This window comes from Doryrhamphus excisus, linkage group LG4, assembly GCF_037039965.1.
Source record: "Doryrhamphus excisus strain RoL-2023G ecotype Guam linkage group LG4, RoL_Dexc_Guam_v1.1, whole genome shotgun sequence".
NCBI classification, from domain to species: Eukaryota; Metazoa; Chordata; class Actinopteri; order Syngnathiformes; family Syngnathidae; genus Doryrhamphus; species Doryrhamphus excisus.
The window spans coordinates 1,302,127-1,325,000 of NC_136360.1; the positions used below are offsets into that span (position 1 = coordinate 1,302,127).

Below are 22,874 nucleotides of genomic sequence, written 5' to 3' on the forward strand. Positions count from 1 at the left end.
AAAAGCGGTAGAAAATGAATGAATGAATGAATATTGCAATGTGCAGACAGGCTATCAGATAGAACCGCTTGCTTGTAGACACACTGAATGTTCTGATAAACTACCCTTTTTGCCTTATTTTGCTCTTTTGACCCAATATTGTTTCTGGGAAACTACAGCCAATCTGCACTTTTTACTTACTTTTTCTTTATTTGTGACCTAAACAAGAACAATCTCACTTAGTTGGTTCCGGAAGCATTTTGCTTGTAGACCGGTGTAATTTATTTAATTAATTGTGTTAACTTTTTTTTTTAGCATAATTAACACATACACATGATGGCAAGCCATGTCTCTATGGCGAGATGCATTCAAGAACACTCGGAACATCGCAACGTCTTTATTATGCGTGTATGTGTGGTCTAAATGAACAGAAAAACAATAAGTGGATATTCTTAGCGGCCACTGGGTAACCGTTTGCTGCATTGCAAGTATGCTCGGAAATCGCTGAAAATTCACTCAAAACATTTGATTTCAACTTGGTGTCTTTGAACGCAACTCCTCTTTGCTCATAACTGTTTGCTCAAAGTGTGATTCAAATATTCTAATAATACATTTAATTGGTGGGCACCTTTGTAAAATCCCAAGGACACTGCACATGATACAGATAAAACAACAAAGGATAAAACAACAAAGGATAAAACAACATAAACAAGTCAGAGGGAGTATGAAAATTTGATCAGATGATTTTTGAGTCTGGATATGAAAATGGTGGAGTGCTGCGATTAAACAAACGAGTGTTAGGTAAGTAGTCGTGGGCCATATCTTAATTAATCTTGATTAAAATTTCAAGTTAATATGGCACTGTTAATATATACAAATATATATAATCCTCCGCTGTCATTTATCTTTCTTTTAATAAAATGCAGTAAAAATGGGCATATTTCAGATATATTGTGACATGATTAATTGTGATTAATTAATTTGAAAACAGTGATTAATTCATTTGCTCCCAAATGCATATCAATAGTTTTTTTTTTTGTTTTTTTTTTTTCACGAGACGCACAAAGAGGTGATGATGCAACTCCACAATAGAAGAGAGCATGTTTGGTGCAGTTTTAAGCCAGAAAAAAAACACATACATTGTTAATGAAGGATTGTGAATGATGGGCAAAATAACAATAATAACAATAATAATAATAATAATAATAATAATAATAATAATAATAATAATAATAATAATAATAATAATAATAATAATATTCAACAATGGTAAAGGGCTGGACATCCAGCGCCATCATTTGCATTTCTCAAACGCCGCTTCCATAGGAACAAGCCCCGGGCCCTGGGCCTCGTAGCGATGTTGGCGATGGAGCTCAAGGGGATAATTATATGATAATTATGGAGCATTCCGAGTTATCTGACCAGCGCAGGACCAAAAAAAAAAGAATGTTTGGAAAACACTGAGGCACAACAGAAGAACGAGAACATCTAACAGCTCGTCCTTACATCTGCATTGGCCAAATCCAAACGCACACATTTCATCCGCCTTCTTCTCCAATCAGCTGCGATACCTCCTAGTGCTCACAACCTCAACGTGAGGGACACATCTGCTTTTGGAAGCTCTTCATCACCGCCTGTAAAATGTGATTTTCAACACTCTGTGAAGGCTCAGCAGCAGTTGATTCAATCATAGGCTTGTCATTCAAGCACTGATTACAGAAATCATATTTTGTTATATGATGACGGCATGTGTCTGTGTTTCTGGATATGCTGGTGTGCATATTTGTTGATGCACGGGATAGTCCATTAGTCACATTACACAGAGCTACTGGCCTGTCTTGTGTTGTGTTGTGTTCGGGTGATTAGGAGCCGACGGCTCGTTGTTATTACTCAGTTATTCAACATGTTCTTTTAAAAGTATAAACGCAGGGTCTATTAACATTGTTCAACAATTGTATTTTTTTCTTTTCTTCTATAACTTTACTGGTCGATGACAAGAAACATATTGGATGTATATTTTATCAAGTCTTTCAAATGAAACAAAGCAACGGAGGTGGAATAATGAAGCCAACGCTGTTGATCTGTGAATTAAAACAGACATCACTGAATTTCCAGCGCATGATAAATTATGAATTGTAAAATATCTGCTGTATTATTATGAATTCTTACAGTCTTTGAAGTCGGCGGAGTTCCGTTTTAGAAATAAACTCAGTCATACATGCTTTCCCAAGTTGCGATACGGTGCAACCTCGCTTTTCTTCATTAATTTCAGCCAAAACGTATGATAACTGAATACATTTTTCCCATAAGAAATAATGTAAATACAAATAATTTGTGCAGACAACTAAAAATATGACCACAAAGTATACAGTAAAGTCTCGTTATATCGATATTGTCGGGAGTCGGAAAAAATATCGATATAACCGGACTATCCATATATCCGATCCTGCGCCGAACTGCATTAAAAGTGGGCAATAATGCACTCGACATTGTTCTATAGTATAGATTGTTCTATAGTATAGATTGTTCTATAGTATAGATTGTTCTTAGTATAGAACAATGTCGAGCAGCTTAAATCAATCTTTGCTTAAGGATTTCAATACCAAAAAAGAACACGGCGAACGGCTGCTTCCAGTCAACTTTATTTTTCACACTTCCACCACCAGAGCGCAGCACACACACCGATTCCCGCACTTCTTGGTTCACAGGTCATGCTCAACCCGCCCCACATAGCTGGCCAAACACATGCCTGCAAGAGAAGAACCAACTGACATAGCATACACACCTATTCCAACGAAGACACAAGCGTACAAATACATGTATTTAATTGTGTTGTATTCAGATATCTTTTTATCGCTTGCAATAATCACTGTTTTTCATATGTACATGCTGGCGTTTGTTGGTCCTTCTGTTGCAGGCATGTGTTTGGCCAGCTATGTGGGGCGGGTGGTGGAAGTGTGAAAAATAAAGTTGACTGGAAGCAGCCGTTCGCCGTGTTCTTTTTTGGTATTGAAATCCTTAAGCAAAGATTGATTTAAGCTGCTTTTGTATCGATATAAGCAGACCAAATTGGCTGGCGGGAGATGAAAAGGGCATCGTAGTAACCGGATTATCATAATAACCGGGTATCGTACTAAACGGAACTAATTATATCATAAAAAACTAGAAATTTGCCGGGAAATGAAAATAGTATCGTAATAAGCAGTAATTCGTTATAACCGATATCGATATAACGAGACTTTACTGTACATTAGATAGAGAATGATTATAGTTTTACATGCAGGAATTGAAGCAAATTGCATAAAACATTTATTTTTTAGCAGGCCACACAACTAGGACACCCGGGTTCGATTCCCCGCATGGGCATCTCTATGTGGAGTTTTCATGTTGTTCCCGTGCATGCGTGGGTTTTCTCCGGGTACTCCGGTTTCCTCCCACTTTCCAAAAACATGCTAGGTTAATTGGCGACTCCAAATTGTCCATAGGTATGAATATGAGTGTGAATGGTTGTTTGTCTATGTTGTTTGACATGTTTTCAGCAATGCTTTTTTTGACAAAAACCGACTCATGCAAAATCCAAGCATATCTACGCTTTAGATAGCTTACACTGATTCCTTTCATAAATGCACTGTTTTAAAAAAAAAGTATTTAAAGTTGTAGCTGAATGTGCAAAAAGTTACTTGAATACCACCGATGTCAAGTCCTCACATATTTGTTTTCCCTTTTCCATCTGCAGTGCCCCCATGCCATACTTTGTGGGAGTTCATCTTAGTCTGCTGGAGGTATGTTTGTTAATCTTTCAAAAACGGTGCACGCAGATATTTATGCATCATTATGTGTATGCAGAATTGTGCACTATGTACAGCACCAAATATACAGTACTGTATGTAATGAGCTGGTTTCATGTAAGTGGATTTGCTTTAAAAAAAAATATGTAAATGAAGTAAGAATGAGATTACATTGGTACGTATATATGATGGTTGTCTTCCTCATTCTTTAACGCTGTGCTCGTTCTGGTACAAAAGAAAATAAAGTTTACGTAGCGCACTAATTGAAAAGAAAATCTGGACAGAATGTTGTCCCTTTGTGTGTCTTGTGCCGGTTCTGTTTTTTTGTTTTTTTTTTCCCCCCCCGAAAGTACAAAAGAGAAGGGAAAGGCACCTGCAAACAAAGAGATTTTCCCCTCCATTGTGGAAAAGCTTTGTGTTTGGTGGGGCAAGCCGTCACCATGGCTGTTGTCTGTGAGCGCATGTTGTAAGCATGTGCACGGCTGCACTTGTGTTAATATGTGTGTGTGTGTGTATGTGTGTACGTGTGTGTGTGATATGTGTCTGACAGTTGTGGCGGTGGCAGTATTTATCACACTCTGCATCTGTGACAGACCCCCCCTTTCTTGCCACTCCATAATTAGTCCAGATCAACATGTGAGCCTCCGTTGCACAGGCTGTCACCAAAGTGACAAACTAGAAATTCACACACTATGCTTCCCCCCCCCCCACCCCACCAAACTCACACACATGCAAGCACACACACCTGCCCCGTATCGTGCATCACACTGAAATAATTGTTGCGTTTGTCGCCATCAGGATGCATGCAGTGTCGCAGCAGCATCACTGAGTTGTTGTTGATGCATGAGGTTCTGGTGCTGCTGAGGAGAATGAACAATTCAAATATTCTATCTCACTGCCGTCCTTTATGCGCTCAATATGTGTGTGTGTGTGTGTGTGTGTTGCAGTCGTTCTGATAGCAACTACATGTAATTTTTCATTGTTAATACTGCAGTATTTCAATTTAGCTGCCGTTTTCTCTACCTTATATAAGTAGCTTCGGCAGAATGAAAGCTGTATCTAACACTAACTTAAATTCAGGTCAATGAATATGTTTGTAATCTTAACATTGGCGGGGCAACCATACACAAAATTCAGTTTGATATGTTTTCAATACAGAAAAAAAATTACCTGGACGTTTTTAATTTGAATTTTATTGAAATAGCCAAGCCTGCACGGTGTTCAAGTGGTTGGCGCGCATGCCACACACCTAGGAAACCCACGTTCGATTCCACTCTCGGCCATCTCTGTGTGGAGGTATGATTGTGAGTGTGAATGGTTGTTTGTCTATATGTGCCCTGTGATTGGCTGGCGACCAGTCCAGGTTGTACCCCGCCTCTCGCCCAAAAGACAGCTGGGATAGGCTCCAGCACCCCCCGTGATCCTCCTAAGGAAAAAGCGGTATAAAATGAATGAATGAATGAACCTTCTAAATACAGTTTCTAACATTATTAGAGCCCTCTGGACTTGAACTAACACCCCTATAGCCACCTTTAAAACCTGTGAAACAGCAATTGCGTGAAAAGTGTACAGCTGGGATAGGCTCCAGCACCCCCGCGACCCTTGTGAGGAAAAAGTGGTAGAAAATGAATGAATGAATGAATGAATGAATGAATGAATAAAGGCCCCAGGGTTCAATTCCACCCTCGGCCATCTCTGTGTGGAGTTTGCATGTTCTCCCCGTGCATGTGTGGGTTTTCTCCGGGTATTCCGGTTTCCTCCCACATTCCAAAAACATGCTAGGTTAATTAGCGACTCCAAATTGTCCATAGGTATGAATGTGAGTGTGAATGGTTGTTTGTCTATATGTGCCCTGTGATTGGCTGGCCACCAGTCCAGGGTGTACCCCGCCTCTCGCCCAAAAGACAGCTGGGATAGGCTCCAGCACCCCCCGCGACCCTCCTAAGGAAAAAGCGGTATAAAATGAATGAATGAATGAACCTTCTAAATACAGTTTCTAACATTATTAGAGCCCTCTGGACTTGAACTAACACCCCTATAGCCACCTTTAAAACCTGTGAAACAGCAATTGCGTGAAAAGTGTACAGCTGGGATGGGCTCCAGCACCCCCCCGACCCTTGTGAGGAAAAAGTGGTAGAAAATGAATGAATGAATTAATAAAGGCCCCAGGGTTCAATTCCACCCTCGGCCATCTCTGTGTGGAGTTTGCATGTTCTCCCCAGTGCATGCGTGGGTTTTCTCCGGGTACTCCGGTTTCCTCCCACATTCCAAAAACATGCTAGGTTAATTGGCGACTCCAAATTGTCCATAGGTATGAATGTGAGTGTGAATGGTTGTTTGTCTATATGTGCCCTGTGATTGGCTGGCCACCAGTCCAGGGTGTACCCCGCCTCTCGCCTGAAGATAGCTGGGATAGGCTCCAGCAGCCCCCGTCACCCTCATGAGGAAAAGCGGTAGAAAATGAAATGAAATAATAAGATCATCAAATGGTCTGTCTGGTATCAGGCCCAGTATCATGCCCCCACGTGCCAGTATCAGCCAGTATAACCTATAATGACGATATGAGTCAATTACGGGACATTTCATTTGTATGCTATGTTCCCCTACATGAGCATTTGCCTTAAAAACTACCAACATTTACTCTTCACTGTACACTTTAGCAGAATCCGCTAAGTCCAGTTCGTAAACGGCAATGGAAAAAAAAGGTTGCACACTAAATTCAAGTGGAAAACAGTCTGGTGATACTGGAACTTTTCTTATTGTAGAGAGTACGCAGTCGATCTCTGGAGGATGTGGTCATCCTGAATGTGGACACCAACACACTGGAGAGTCCCTTTGACGATCTGCACAACCTTCCCAGTGACGTGGTGAGACACACACACACACACACACACACACACAAAGTGACAGTCGTGTTTTTGTGTTAGATATTTTGTGTGATTGACTAATTGTGTGTGATTAATTTATATAGTAGTGATTTATAATTTGGGGGGAAAAAAAACATTATTTCACTAAACATAATACTTCCTCAGAATAGAAATAGAAATTAAATTAATTTGATTTTTTTAGGGACCCAAAGTTTTTTCTAACATCAACCATCCAGCCGGTGACTTCCTTATATGGGCATGCCCAGCTGTTAGTTATACACGCTATATAAATTCTTGGAAATGCAAGAAAATACAGCTGGAATAGGTGCAGATTCTGGAAGATCTAGAAAACTTTCTGTGCTGGTGTAGCTCCTCTATAGGAGTCCACAGCTCAATACAAATGAGCATAACGGGTCCCCTTTAAACATTTAATAATATCCATATAGGCTGCACGGCGGTCGAGTGGTTAGCGCGCAGGCCACACAGCTAGGAGACCCGAGTTCAATTCCACCCTCGGCCGTCTCTTTGTGGAGTTTGCATGTTCTTCCCGCGCATGCGTGAGTTTTCTCCGGGTACTCCGGTTTCCTCCCACATTCCAAAAACATGCTAGGTTAATTAGCGACTCCAAATTGTCCATAGGTATGAATGTGAGTGTGAATGGTTGTTTGTCTATATGTGCCCTGTGATTGGCTGGCCACCATTCCAGGGTGTACCCCGCCTCTCGCCCGAAGACAGCTGGGATAGGCTCCAAACCCCCCCCCCGCGACCCTGAAAATGAATGAATGAATGCACGGCGAACAAGCGGTTAGCACGCAAACCCGAGTTCAACCCAAAGTTTTTTCTTACATGAACAATCCAGCCGGTGACTTCCTTATATGGGCATGCCCAGCTGTTGGTTGTACAAGCTGAGTGGGCGTGCCCGGAGGCGGGCCGTGGGTGGAATAAATTCTTGGAAATGCAAGAAAATACAGCTGGAATAGGTGCAGATTCTGGAAGATCTAGAAAACTTTATGTGCTGGTGTAGCTGCTCTATAGGAGTCCACAGCTCAATACAAATGAGCATAAAAATATCCATATATAGGCTGCATGGCGTGAAGTGGTTAGCGCGCACAACTTACAGCTAGGAGACCTGAGTTCAATTCCACACACACAAACACACATGCCTACCTTTTACTGACTTTCTGTATTCCTTTCTGCTCTCCTAACAACAATGAGGTAAAGTAAAACCTCAGTCTTCCACCGTCTCATATACTGACTTATTCATAGAGCCAACCTCATCATCCTATATAGTTCTGTCCCTCTCCCCGCATCATTAATGACTGCAGTACTGGCCCCTCGGTTTGCAGCTGTCTTAAGTAAACTCCCGTTGCGCTGCACAATGCTTGAAGGCGAACATCATTCCCTGACCATCAGAGACTTGGGAGAAAACGTGCAACTCTCCTCCCTTCATCTCCATCCATTCTTATCATTATTTCACCAAGTCGTGTCTTGTTGCCTGCCCACTGGCACGTTTCTAAGAGCAAGGGATAGGAGGAAAGGGAGGAGGAGGAGGCAAGGGGGGAAGAAAAGGCAGTGACGGCTGATTTTCGAAGGGGGGGGGGAGAGTAGGAAGAAGGGGGCCAATTACCGGTGTGGGCAGTGAAGCCACCTGCCAGCGCGTTGTCTCTTTAATTAATGGAGCAATGATGCTGCAGAGATGCTTCCTGTAACAGTGACCGGCGTCAGGGTCACTCACACATTTACACATACTCACACACAGTCATGCACACACACACACATGTATACACCCACACACACACACACACACACACAATACACAAGCTTGTCTTCCCTTGTCTCTGTTGATGCAGGATTGTTTGTTTAGCTGTTTTCAGACCGCGTGTATTAAAGCTCCACTGCGAGGCGCGGGAGCCCCCACTGAGCTTGCAGACACGCTATTATCCACACCGCTAACACTATAGACTCTATGGCCAGAGCGTCTGTATATAATTCAATAGACTACCCGGCTGATGACACACCACAGAACTCCGTCAGAACGCCCACCTTTTTGAGGACTTAGCAATTTACTACCAGTGAATACCTGCTTACTTAATAGGATGGAATGCAATTTCATGTGGGACACCTTGCTTTTGTCTGTGTCACACACACATTTTGCATTCCTATTTAAAAAAAAAAAATGTTTTTTTTTTTGCAAGTTTTTGCAAGCACCCCCTTAGGAACAGTCCCGAACTTTTATGGTAGTTTTTTGGAACAGAGAGAGAGAGCTTGTACATGTTTGTCAGGTCGATTCCTTCTTGCTCTTCAATTTTGTGTCGCATACGATGGCTTTGAAAGTCCATCTTTAAGTCTTTCAAACTAAAAAAAAAAAAGTATGTAGGTGATGATGCAACTCCACAATAGAAGAGGTCATGTTTGGTGCAGTTTTAAGCTGAAAAAACATTGAAATACATGCTCTGCAGCTACCAGGAAGTGAAAAGGCATATTGGGGTGTTGCGATGATTATGCATTGCAGGGAAATTTTTACGTGTGCACACACACACACACACGTTGTTTAGTTGCAAATGTGAAAACTGTAAATAGTTCACGGTGGCATACGATGGCTTTGAAAGTCCATCTTTAAGCCTTTCAAACAAAAAAAAAAGTATGTAGGATATAAATATGTAGGTTATGTAGGTGATGATGCCACTCCACAATAGAAAAGCTCATGTGTGGTGCAGTTTTAAGATGAAAAAACATTGAAATACATGCTCTGCAGCTACCAGGAAGTAAAAAGGCATATTGGGGTGTTGCGATGATTAGGCATTGCAGGGACATTTTTATTCGTGCACACACACACACACACACACACGTTGTTCAGTTGCAAATGTGAAAACTGTATATAGTTCACGGTCGCATACGACGGCTTTGAAAGTCCATCTTTAAGCCTTTCAAACTAAAAAAAAAAGTATGTAGGATATAAATATGTAGGTTATGTAGGTGATGATGCCACTCCACAATAGAAGAGGTCATGTTTGGTGCAGTTTTAAGCTGAAAAAACATTGAAAAACATGCTCTGCAGCTACCAGGAAGTGAAAAGGCATATTGGGGTGTTGCGATGATTATGCATTGAAGGGAAATTTTTACGTGTGCACACACACATGTAGTTCAGTTGCAAATGTGAAAACTGTAAATAGCTCACGGTCGCATACGACGGCTTTGAAAGTCCATCTTTAAGCCTTTCAAACAAAAAAAAAAGTATGTAGGATATAAATATGTAGGTTATGTAGGTGATGATGCCACTCCACAATAGAAGAGCTCATGTGTGGTGCAGTTTTAAGATGAAAAAACATTGAAATACATGCTCTGCAGCTACCAGGAAGTGAAAGGGCATATTGGGGTGTTGCGATGATTATGCATTGCAGGGAAATTTTTATGCGTGCACACACACACACACGTTCAGTTGCAAATGTGAAAACTGTAAATCGTTCACGGTCGCATACGACGGCTTTGAAAGTCCATCGTTAAGCCTTTCAAACTAAAAAAAAAAAGTATGTAGCATATAAATATGTAGGTTATGTAGGTGATGATGCCACTCCACAATAGAAGAGGTCATGTTTGGTGCAGTTTTAAGCTGAAAAAAACATTGAAATACATGCTCTGCAGCTACCAGGAAATGAAATTTGTAAAAATATAAAATATATTTGTAAAAATAAAAACTTAAATTATATTAGGAAAGCAGGAAGTGAACAAATGGAACAGTTACTGATTCTAAAAGTACCAGATGGAGGGTAGGATTTAATAAACTTTGCTTCTTCCTACTCCTTTTGGACATGTGGAACTGTGAACTGATTATGGGATGCATTCAATTGTAATCTGATGCATGTTCAAATGAAATAAACCATTACATTAAATTACATTACATTAAAAAAGTGTAAGTAAAACAATAGTCTTTCTCTCACACACACACACACACAGATTAATTTTAAAGTTGAGCACAGGGGAGCCAGGTGAGAAAATAGGAGCCACCAGACTGCCGCCGCTGGGACCCTGACACATGGGACCCCCATAGCCGTGGTGATATAACCATGATGCAGACACCTTCCACTGAGGAACACCGGAAGACAAAAGTAATAAAATTCCTAAAGATTAAAATAATAAAACACATAAAAATGTCTTTGAGATTTAAAAATAAACAGGATATAATTCGAATATACATACAATAAGAGAATAAAGCAAGTAATAATAATAGCAAAAATAAGCTCTCAGGAAATATATAATAAATATTACGTAAACAAAACACATCAAAGAGGTGAGTCGTGAGCCCGCCCATAAAAACCTGAAGATTCTCTGCAGCCTTGAAGTTCTCTGGCAAACTATTCCATAAACAGGGGCCATAATATTGGAAAGAGGCTTCCTGTCCGGGAGACCAGTGCCGCAGGGTGGATATCGTAAACGCAAATCTGGAAGACAAGAAGGCCTAAGAATGTTTTTAAAATATATATATATATATTCTCTGGGCTGCACGGTGTACAAGTGGTTAGCACGCATGCCTCACAGCTAGGAGACCCGAGTTCAATTCCACCCTCGGCCATCTCTGTGTGGAGTTTGCATGTTCTCCCCGTGCATGCGTGTGTTTACTCCGGTTTCCTCCCACATTCCAAAAACATGCTAGGTTAATTAGCGACTCCAAATTGTCCATAGGTATGAATGTGAGTGTGAATGGTTGTTTGTCTATATGTGCCCTGTGATTGGTTGGCCACCATTCTAGGGTGTAGCCCGCTTTTTGCCCGAAGACAGCTGGGATAGGCTCCAGCATTTTTCCCCCTGTGGACATGCAAAGATTTCTCAATGGTTTAAATTGTTACTTTATTGAGATGTAGTGATGATAAAATGAATTTTTGATAACATTTGTGCTTTTTTCGTTGCTGTTTTAACCCTGGGTAACTCTACTACTGTCATGCTTCTTGAAGGCCTTCTGTTTTGCTTCTAACACACTGCAGAAGAAATTCTGCAGTACTCTCTGTTTTTGGAATGTGAGAGGAAACCGGAGTACCCGGAGAAAACCCACGCATGCACGGGGAGAACATGCAAACTCCACACAGAGATGGCCGAGGGTGGAATTGAACTCGGGTCTCCGAGCCTGTGAGCTAACCACCCGGCCGCTGTGCAGCCCTGGTTCAGTATATTTTTCAACAAAATAGTAGTCATGCCAAAATGTTGTGTTGCTGCTGGATGTTCACAGTATCTGACTGATACTGTCGTGGGGGTGCTGGAGCCTATCCCAGCTGTCTTCGGGCAAGAGAGGCGGGGTACACCCTGGACTGGTTGCCAGCCAGCCAGCCAATCACATATAGTCAAACAACCATTCACACTCACATTCATACCTATGGACAATTTGGAGTCGCTAATTAACCTAGCATGTTTTTGGAAAAAAACGGAGTACCCGGAGAAAACCCACGCATGCACGGGGAGAACATGCAAACTCCACACAGAGATGGCAGAGGGTGGAATTGAACCCTGGTCTCCTAGCTGTGAGGTCTGTAATAGTCTAAAATGTCTTCTTAAGATCTGACAATAAAAAAAATTAACCGAATCCTTGTTGCCGCTGCTCGCTTGGCTTATGTTTTTCCTGTCTGGCTAGACTGTCGTCGTCTTACTTCCTGTCTGGTGCCTTGGTTCAGCACTAAGGGACCGGAGCCAAAATGACTCGCAAATTTAGTTTGTCATAAAACCAAGTCAGGGTTTTTGATAAGCGACAGAAGCCAAGAGGGAAGCCTTTGTCTTTTGCTGTGTGATAAATGAAGTGGCAGACTCCGAGCCTTTTTTTTTTTTTTTTTTTGCTTTGATCCGTTGCTCCCCGTTTTTCCTGACTAATGACAGAACATAGCCGGAACGTCATGTCAAATTACGCCACCTGAAACGGGGGAAAACTACATCGGCATTAATATATTTAACACGGCAAATGACTGTTGTTTCCAGTCCTATTCTTGACTTTTTTTTTCTGCCTGCGCTCATCTTTTCACCGCGTCTGCTGGATTAATAATAAGCAAGCGAGCAGGTACTAATTAAGTGGAATTCCATCTTTAAGCCTTTCAAACTAAAAAAAAAAGTATGTAGGATATAAATATGCAGGTTATGTAGGTGATGATGCCACTCCACAATAGAAGAGGTCATGTTTGGTGCAGTTTTAAGCTGAAAAATCACTGAAATACATGCTCTGCAGCTACCAGGACGTGAAAAGGCATATTGGGGTGTTGCGATGATTACACACACACACACACACACATGTAGTTCAATTGCAAATGTGAAAACTGTAAGTAGTTCACGGTCGCATACGACGGCTTTGAAAGTCCATCTTTAAGCCTTTCAAACTAAAAAAAAAAAAAAGTATGTAGAATATAAATATGTACGTTATGTAGGTGATGATGCCACTCCACAATAGAAGAGGTCATGTTTGGTGCAGTTTTAAGCTGAAAAAAAAACATTGAAATACATGCTCTGCAGCTACCAGGAAGTGAAATTTGTAAAAATATAAAATATATTTATAAAAATAAAAACTTAAATTATATTAGGAAAGCAGGAAGTGAACAAACTAAAACTAAAAAAAAAAAAAAGTATGTAGAATATAAATATGTAGGTTATGTAGGTGATGATGGCACTCCACAATAGAAGAGGTCATGTTTGGTGCAGTTTTAAGCTGAAAAAAAAACATTGAAATACATGCTCTGCAGCTACCAGGAAGTGAAATTTGTAAAAATATAAAATATATTTGTAAAAATAAAAACTTAAATTATATTAGGAAAGCAGGAAGTGAACAAACTAAAACTAAAAAAAAAAAAAAAGTATGTAGAATATAAATATGTAGGTTATGTAGGTGATGATGCCACTCCACAATAGAAGAGGTCATGTTTGGTGCAGTTTTAAGCTGAAAAAAAAACATTGAAATACATGCTCTGCAGCTACCAGGATGTGAAATTTGTAAAAATATAAAATATATTTGTAAAAATAAAAACTTAAATTATATTAGGAAAGCAGGAAGTGAACAAACTAAAACTAAAAAAAAAAAAAAAGTATGTAGAATATAAATATGTAGGTGATGATGCCACTCCACAATAGAAGAGGTCATGTTTGGTGCAGTTTTAAGCTGAAAAAAAACATTGAAATACATGCTCTGCAGCTACCAGGAAGTGAAATTTGTAAAAATATAAAATATATTTGTAAAAATAAAAACTTAAATTATATTAGGAAAGCAGGAAGTGAACAAACTAAAACTAAAAAAAAAAAAAAAAAAGTATGTAGAATATAAATATGTAGGTTATGTAGGTGATGATGCCACTCCACAATAGAAGAGGTCATGTTTGGTGCAGTTTTAAGCTGAAAAAAACATTGAAATACATGCTCTGCAGCTACCAGGAAGTGAAATTTGTAAAAATATAAAATATATTTGTAAAAATAAGGAAAGCAGGAAGTGAACAAACTAAAACTAACAAAAAAAAAAAAGTATGTAGAATATAAATATGTAGGTTATGTAGGTGATGATGCCACTCCACAATAGAAGAGGTCATGTTTGGTGCAGTTTTAAGCTGAAAAAAACATTGAAATACATGCTCTGCAGCTACCAGGAAATGAAATTTGTAAAAATATCAAATATATTTGTAAAAATATAAACTTAAACTATATTAGGAAAGCAGGAAGTGAACAAATGTAACAGTTACTGATTGCTACCAGGAAGTGAAAAGGCATATTGGGGTGTTGCGATGATTATGCATTGCAGGGAAATTTTTACGCGTAATGACAGAACATAGCCCGAACGTCATGTCAAATTACGCCACCTGAAACGGGGGAAACTACATCGGCATTAATATATTTAACACGGCAAATGACTGTTGTTTCCAGTCCTATTCTTGACTTTTTTTTTTCCGCCTGCGCTCATCTTTTCACCGCGGCTGCTGGATTAATAATAAGCAAGCGAGCAGGTACTAATTAAGTGGAATTCCAGGTCTCTTGTTAGTCAGCTTGTTAGCGACGAGGACACGCCACGTGGCATTTGATGTTTGTGTTTACACACAAGGGGGGGGATGTTTGAGGTATTGTGTTGTCAAACAGAGGCCCGCAGTCTTGATTAATGCTGAGTGATTCTCTGCCTGAGCTTAGCAGCCACGCATTGTTTGCGAGCCACTGAAGCCGCCCTTCATTTCTCTCCAAAGCCCGTTGTATTATTCTCCCTTTAAAAGCCCGGTGTCACTTTGTGCGAATCCATAAATAAAGCGAAATTGATTCAAAGCTATAGGCCACAGGCGAGATTTTTATGTCTTATTTCCAGCGTAACCAAGAGCGCTCTGATGTTGATTTAAGCGAACCTTATGAGATCCCGCTAATGAAGGCGACGCAGGCTGTGAGAACATGTGGACTCTATTATACTGGCCCGGCTGACCAGTGGTCGTGCTTTTTAGCAGGTTCAGAGTTCACAGTTGTCCCGAATTAGCCGTCCTTCCCTCAGACGGGACCCCTACGCTGGCTCCACGACTGCCCGCCCACTTAATGGTCTTTCCCCACAATTTCACACATAATATTTCAGATTTATTGACTTTCCCGAATGCTACCACGCCGGTAGCAGTTCCGTTTGCTGGGGAAAAAAAAAAAAATGAAAAGATCTGAGTCGTAGAGTAATTGGTAAACGGACACAAAAGGATCATTTGAAGCTAATATATTCACCTTATGAGTACACCCATTATTTTTATTAATAGTTTTGTTTGTGGTTTATTTGGTTCAGACAAGTTGCATCAAGGAACATCATGTGCACCATTTAACATGCCCGAAAAGGAGTAGGAAGAAGCAGATTTTATTTAACCCTACCCCAACCTCCATGTCTATTACAGATAATTCATTTACACCAGGGGTCTCAAACTCGCGGCCCGCGGGGACGCTAGTTTGATGTTAGTGTTAGTGCAGCCCGCACGAGTTTGATGTGGATGCTGTATGGTATCGTGTACCCAGAAATGACAGCTTAAAGGTTAAATAGCTGTTAATCCTGTTAATTTGAATCTGAAAAAAAAAAAATTTCCCTACCCACCATTTAGTATATATGGTTTCTTAAGTTTTTCTTATTTGCTGTTTTCTTATTATTTTATTTATTTATTACTGATTGATTTTTTTGTCTTTATTTTGATTGATTGATTTTTTTCATCTTATTTTGTGAAGAAAATAAAAATTAAGTTAATTAAATTATCTGAGCTTTTCTTATGGAAAACCGGAAACCAAAGCATTGAAAAGTGTAGGGTGTTTTTCTGTTTTTAATAAATGCGTTTTTTTTTGTTGGAGGGGTATAGTGACAAAAAAAGGCCTACATGCCCACACCAAAAGTATTAAAACCAACATTTTCATGGATGAGGAAGCTTAAGAAGGTAACCAAAAAATTTGATGGTATTTTATTTTATTTTATTTTATTTTATTTTATTTTATTTTATTTTATTTTATTTTATTTTATTTTATTTTATTTTATTTTATTTTATTTTATTTTATTTTATTTTATTTTATTTTATTTTATTTTATTTTATTTTATTTTATTTTATTTTATTTTAGCTAATTTAATACACGGGTCAAAACTGACCTGTTAACATAAGAGATGATACCAGAAAGCTAACACAAGAGGAACGTTAAAGAAAATAAAAAAATTAAATTTGAAAAATACGGATAGAATTAGATGAAGGGGTAATAAAAAGTGGTGTCGTTATTAATAATAAATATAAATCATTTAGAATGAGTGGAAACATTAAATAAGTGACACATTTATCGGTAATTTAATTTCTTAATATTGTTAAATTTGGCATAAATTCAGGAGTCTTCCAGCTCCATCAAGTCTGTGTTTTGATTTACTTTTCCCGTGGTTGGAGTTTGAGGGGAAACGAAGTCGGAGGAGTTTGTACGCATAGATAAACAATATTAATTGCACTGAGACTGCGCTTGTGTCAGTAAAATCAATGTGTTGACAAGCATCCTGAAGAGAAAAGAAGTAAATTTCTGCTGCAAGATCAAGGTATTTTGGTGTCTTCTTCTTCTTCTTCTGAGGTCGAGATGGAGATACAGTACCCGACTCCTCCTCTGCGTAGACATTGTGCTGATAACTTTATAATTGGCTTTTGGTTGCATGGCCTGTTTACTTTGCGAGTCATTAAAAGTATCCAAGAATAGCAAATTAGGAGTGTGTTAATTCTGAAAACAAACACTATGTGACTGAATCGGATCTTTATTTGATCCCGGCAACAGATCTCCAACCGATTTTTCATGTATTATTCCTTCTGTGCCGCATATTCAAGGTGAGGCGCTACAATGCGGCTTACATCCCGTATTTTCAGATGCTCTCTCACATCACAGCCTAATTCCTTCTCTTCTCCTCCTCTCTCCCTCTCCCGCTCTTTTGCTGACACCGTGTACCCATACGCTCCGCGCCGACGTGCATTTGATCATTTGTATTCCCAATCAAGGGGTAAATATACAGCGTACACTCCCACTTTCCTGTATTTCAAGCCTCTGTTTGGAGGTTTACAAATGAATGAGGGGGCTGAGGTTGTGTCTGCGCGCCTCTCCGGAGATCACCTGGCACACGTAATCAAACATTTGCGCTTTTAATTTGGTGTTCGCTCCCCGAAAACAACATCAACATCATCATCTGGAGTCGACGGCGGGCAAACGTGCACATTTGCATTCAGCCGGCATGTCCAGTGATGACTTTTACTTTTCAATAGTGCTGGAACTGGTGATTATTAATCACTGATTAATTGGTTCATAATTTTTTCAATTAATCGATGAATCTGATTTAAAAAAAAACACAACACACACTTGAGAGGCTGAAATCAAACCGATTAATTGATAACAAAATAGTTAATAGTTAATCATCGATTAATTTTCTACACTGTCAATTTTTCAAATACGTACATCTCAGCTGAGAAAGTTTTAATTTTAAATGACAGTGAAGCATTTCCTCCTGGCCTTGCGCTACATTTTCACATTGCAAACGTGCACATTTGCATTCAGCCGGCATGTCCAATGGTGACTTTTACTTTTCAATAAGGCTGGAACTGACGATTATTAGTCACTGATTAATCGGTTGATTATATTTTTCAATTAATCGATGAATCAAATTTTTTTTAAACACAACACACTTGAGAGGCTGAAATCAAACCGATTAATTGATAACCAAAATAGTTAATAGTTAATCATCGATTAATTTTCTACACTGTCAATTTTTCAAATACGTACATCTCAGCTGAGAAAGTTTTAATTTTAAATGACAGTGAAGCATTTCCTCCTGGCCTTGCGCTACATTTTCACATTGCAAACGTGCACATTTGCATTCAGCCGGCATGTCCAATAATGACTTTTACTTTTCAATAAGGCTGGAACTGACGATTATTAGTCACTGATTAATCGGTTGATTATTTTTTTTTCAATTAATCGATGAATCTGATTCATTTTAAAAACACAACACACACTTGAGAGGCTGAAATCAAACCGATTAATTGATAACAAAATAGTTAATAGTTAATCATCGATTAATTTTCTACACTGGCAATTTTTCAAATACGTACATCTCAGCTGAGAAAGTTTTAATTTTAAATGACAGTGAAGCATTTCCTCCTGGCCTTGCGCTACATTTTCACATTGCAAACGTGCACATTTGCATTCAGCCGGCATGTCCAATGGTGACTTTTACTTTTCAATAAGGCTGTAACTGAAGATTATTAGTCACTGATTAATCGGTTGATTATTTTTTAATTAATCGATGAATCTGATTTTTTTTTAAACACAACACACTTGAGAGGCTGAAATCAAACCGATTAATTGATAACCAAAATAGTTAATAGTTAATCATCGATTAATTTTCTACACTGGCAATTTTTCAAATACGTACATCTCAGCTGAGAAAGTTTTCATTTTAAATGACAGTGAAGCATTTCCTCCTGGCCTTGCGCTACATTTTCACATTTCGCCGTGGGTTCACTCGGAATTAGAAGTTTAAAAAAAAAAAAAAAAGAGCGCGGCATCACCCGTTGCGTTGGTACAGCGACGCAAGAGATGACATTTAACTGTAGTTAATTATGTATGCAAAACTCAGCCGCTCAGCTGCTTTAAGAGGTCAGCTTGACAAAGTATCCCCACACAAGGGAAAATCTCATGGCAATGACATGGCCCGACTGAAACACACACACACACACACACACACACACACACACACTACCGCTTCCTCCTCCCTTTTCCTCTCCCGATTCATTTAATCCGTCTCGTGCATCCTTTCGGATCTACTTTCCAGCAGATCACCATACTCGGAGACTAAAATTGACATCTTTATTTGAGGCGTCATTTGATCAAAATCCTGAAATCATGAGAATATTTGACCAAAATAAATAAAAAATCGAAATAAATAAATAGAAATAAATGAACACCTTTTAGAGTTGAAATGAGTGTGATTTATTTGTGTGTGAAGGGGACATGGCGGTTTCGGTGTCTTTGTTCATATTTGTGTGTGCGCATACAGTTCAAACTGCAGCACATCAAAAGAAAGTGGGAGATTTTCATAGCTATTTTTTTTTCTTTGTAGTTCTTTAATTGCATCCCCATGGCTTTCTTTTCCATGGACAGAATCTTAAACAAAACATTCAGAGAGTTTTTTTTTTTTTTTTTTTTGGGACTTATTTTTTTGGAAGGGAGTGAAAACTCAACTTTTTTTTTTTTTTTAAAGCAATAGACACATGTCAAGACTGAATGTTTTGGTGAAATATTTAGATGTATTTTTACCTTTTAATGTATTCAGTTGTATTTTTACATACAGTCAGTATGGATATAATAATTAGACAGTCTCCTGTATTAAATTCTTGGAAAGTGTGATAACTATAACTATAACAACACTGTTAACCCGTGATGATTTTTGTCCTAATTTAAGAATTTCCATTAAAGTCAATACAGTTAATCTACAGTTAATCTTCCAGACATGAGTTAAGTTAAGTCAATTTTTGCAAACTAGGATACATGATATGTAAATTAAAATATTTTCATAGTTAGAGCATAGACAATCTGTTTACGGCCTTTCTAAATGCAGTTTTTAACATGATAAAAGACCTCTAGACAAGACCTAACACCCCTATAGTCAAGTTTACATAATGAATAACCCATCCATTTAAGACATAAATAAGATGTGTGTTTGTGTGCGTCGCTATAAATGTGTTCATTGGGGGGGAGGAGAGTGAGTGGCGGACAGGAAGTGAACTTTTTTTATTAGGAATCATTGTGCCTGTTGTTGTGAGTTGATCCAGTTGTTCCCATGATCAAGTCTGGTGATTGCGTCAGTGAACATCAGTGTAGAATACTAAGTCGGTGTCTTTTTATGTGTCGTTTGAATCCTCGGTCGTTGTCAACCATGAAATTTTTAACCTTTTAGGTGCCTTTTTTTTCAAGGAAATATGCATACTATAAATGACAAAAATCATCAGTATGAACCAGCGAGTAAACATTCATTCATTCATTCATTTTCTACCGCTTTTCCTCACGAGGAGCCTATCCCAGCTGTCTTCGGGCGAGAGGCGGGGTACACCCTGGACTGGTGGCCAGCCAATCACAGGGCACATATATATAATATGTTTTTGGAATGTGGGAGGAAACCGGAGTACCCGGAGAAAACCCACGCACGCACGGGGAGAACATGCAAATTCCACACAGAGATGGCCGATTGTGGGGAAAGACAAAATAAGAAGCCAAAAAGTTACCACTTCCACACAAAATAGGAAGAGAACTCATTCATTCATTCATCCATTTTCTACTGCTTATCCTCACAAGGGTCGCGGGGGGTGCTGGAGCCTATCCCAGCTGACTTCAGGCGAGAGTCAGGGTACACCCCGGACTGTTGGCCAGCCAATCACAGGGCACATATAGACAAACAACCATTCACACTCACATTCATACCTATGGACAATTTGTAGTCGCTAATTAACCTAGCATGTTTTTGGAATGTGGGAGGAAACCGGAGTACCCGGAGAAAACCCACGCATGCACGGGGAGAACATGCAAACTCCACACAGATAGCCGAGAGTGGAATTGAACCCTGGTCTCCTAGCTGTGAGGCGCGCTAACCACTCGTCCACCGTGCCGCTTGCAGGTAAACATGTTGACTCAATATTTCAATAAGGCTTTCTAAGGATTTCTTTGAATCACGCCGCATCTCACTGGAATAGTAATATTCTAAAAATGTTTTGTATACATATTAATGCATCACAGCGCACACACACACACACACACACACACACACACACACAGATGTCTGATGTGTGGTATCATCCCTTACAGTCAGGCGGGGATCGTCATTGCACCTGCTAATTACCATCTCCAGCTGGAGAGTTAAATGGAGATCTGTTCTTTGTATGACCTTTGACCCCATGCTCTTTATGTGACGCACTTCAAACCCTGTTTGGGGGGGCTGGCTGGGCCGGGCCTTAATGAGGCCCCATGTCTGCCCTCTGTGGGGCTGTGCGCCTCGGATGCGCCCGCTTTCATCCGCGACCGTCCTCCCTTGATGTAAATTGAAAAGATCACAGCTATGGGGAGAAGACCTGGACTGGAAAGGCCTCTCTGCATAGATTATGAATATCATAACTCAACAGTTTTCTTTTCGCTCCCCCCATTGCCGCCCACCCCCCCCCCCCTCTCTCTCTCTCTCCCCTGCCGCCACCTCTTCTCTGTACAATGCAATAGTTCTAATTGGACCCAATGGGGCACTCGCTGGCTTTGATCTCATCACCGCCACTGTGACTTTACACTAAAAAATGTCACTGCCAAATAGGGTTATCACCTGTAGAGCCTGGCCTTCGTCTGATGCCGGTACGCGTCTCGTTAGTTTCACTCAAACCGGAGAAGTTAATTAGTTTGACAGAACCATTACTGCGGAGACGTACCTGATGATCGCGGCGGCGTAGGCGCCACAGTCAAACTCCAATTACCAAACATGCATTTTTTTTATTTTTTTTATTTTTTTTTTATGTGAAATGCAAAAAGGAGCACAGCTTTTTTTTTGGGCTTTGCTTCTCTTCTTCTCTCTTGACAAAACCAATATTGTATTCTATGTTTTATGTATTTGTTCCGTGTAATTGATTGATCACCCCTGCATGTGACATAGGAGGAATTTTTTTTTAATCAAGCGTAAACTTTTGAATGAAAACTTTTTCACCCCTCCCCGAAAGAAAACACAACTGATTGTGTCCCCCACCTCATTAAAAAGTGTTTGGCGGCGCCGTTCAAAGCGGTCGGCGCACAGAGTAAACTCAGCTATCCCATCTAGTCTGACAGTCTTTGGGGTATGCTTCCCCCACTTAGACTGACATTGTGTTTCCCTTTGATTCACCCCCCCCACCACCACCACCACAAAATACGCCGAAAAAAAAGACATTTTAATGATTTGCAATAGTGGGGAAAAAAAAAAAAAAAAATCAGAAAATGCACATAAACATGAAATATTAATTTTGAAAGAGCTTTACACAAACATAAAAGCATTTAGCACAATGAGCGAATATGGAGATGACACTTGTTAATTTAACCGTGATAAACTTTCTGTTTGATGCCCTCGGAGCATTCGCGACGGCAGCACAGGGACGTTTGCGGAGAGTGAGGGAAAAAAACCCAGGAGAGACAAATCGACGCTGCTCGTTTTGTCTTTTGTCCCAGTTTAAGACTGACACTCTCTCCATCTCTCTGTTGTCTTTCTTTCTTTCTCTCTTTTCCTTTTCCGCCTGTCCTCCGTCTGTGCTCTCTGAACGCTTTTGCTTCTCCTCCCTGAAGTTTCCCCCAACCCCGATTGGCTAATTGCAGACATCTAGACCGCAATGTCTCCATGATTTATTTGGATGTCTCTGATGAGGATTGTGAACCGATACCAAACATGAGCTTGGACCGTTTTGCTGATGGACAAAACCTTCCTGCTTTGATATCCGCTCACTTCTTCTTCCTGCTAATATGATATCTGACACTGACTGATTGACACTGAGCTGTTCTTTATAGCACACACACCGTAAGAGGACCGTATATTAACATTATGTTAACATTGGCGTTGGTTGATTTGTATTTTTAAACGTGGAGTGTATTTACGTAAAGGGGAATTTTGCCCATCATTCCCAATCCTTTTGTGTGAAAAATGAAGACATATTTCCTTTTCTGTGCAAGCTAGCTTGAAGAAAATGAGTTAATATGAGCTAGCTAATAACGGACATAACTGAAATAC

The 22,874-nt window shown here is 39.7% G+C and overlaps 1 protein-coding gene across 3 annotated transcripts in view; it reads left to right on the plus strand.

Moving 5' to 3' along the window:
- Positions 1-22,874, plus strand: part of dennd1b (DENN/MADD domain containing 1B) — a 182,011-nt gene that overhangs the window by 107,552 nt on the left and 51,585 nt on the right. For all 3 annotated transcript variants that reach the window (XM_058072328.2, XM_058072329.2, XM_058072330.2), the window contains 2 exons: positions 3,716-3,761; positions 6,533-6,634. In XM_058072328.2, coding sequence (XP_057928311.2) covers positions 3,716-3,761; positions 6,533-6,634 — 148 coding nt within the window. The remainder of the gene's footprint in view (positions 1-3,715; positions 3,762-6,532; positions 6,635-22,874) is intronic.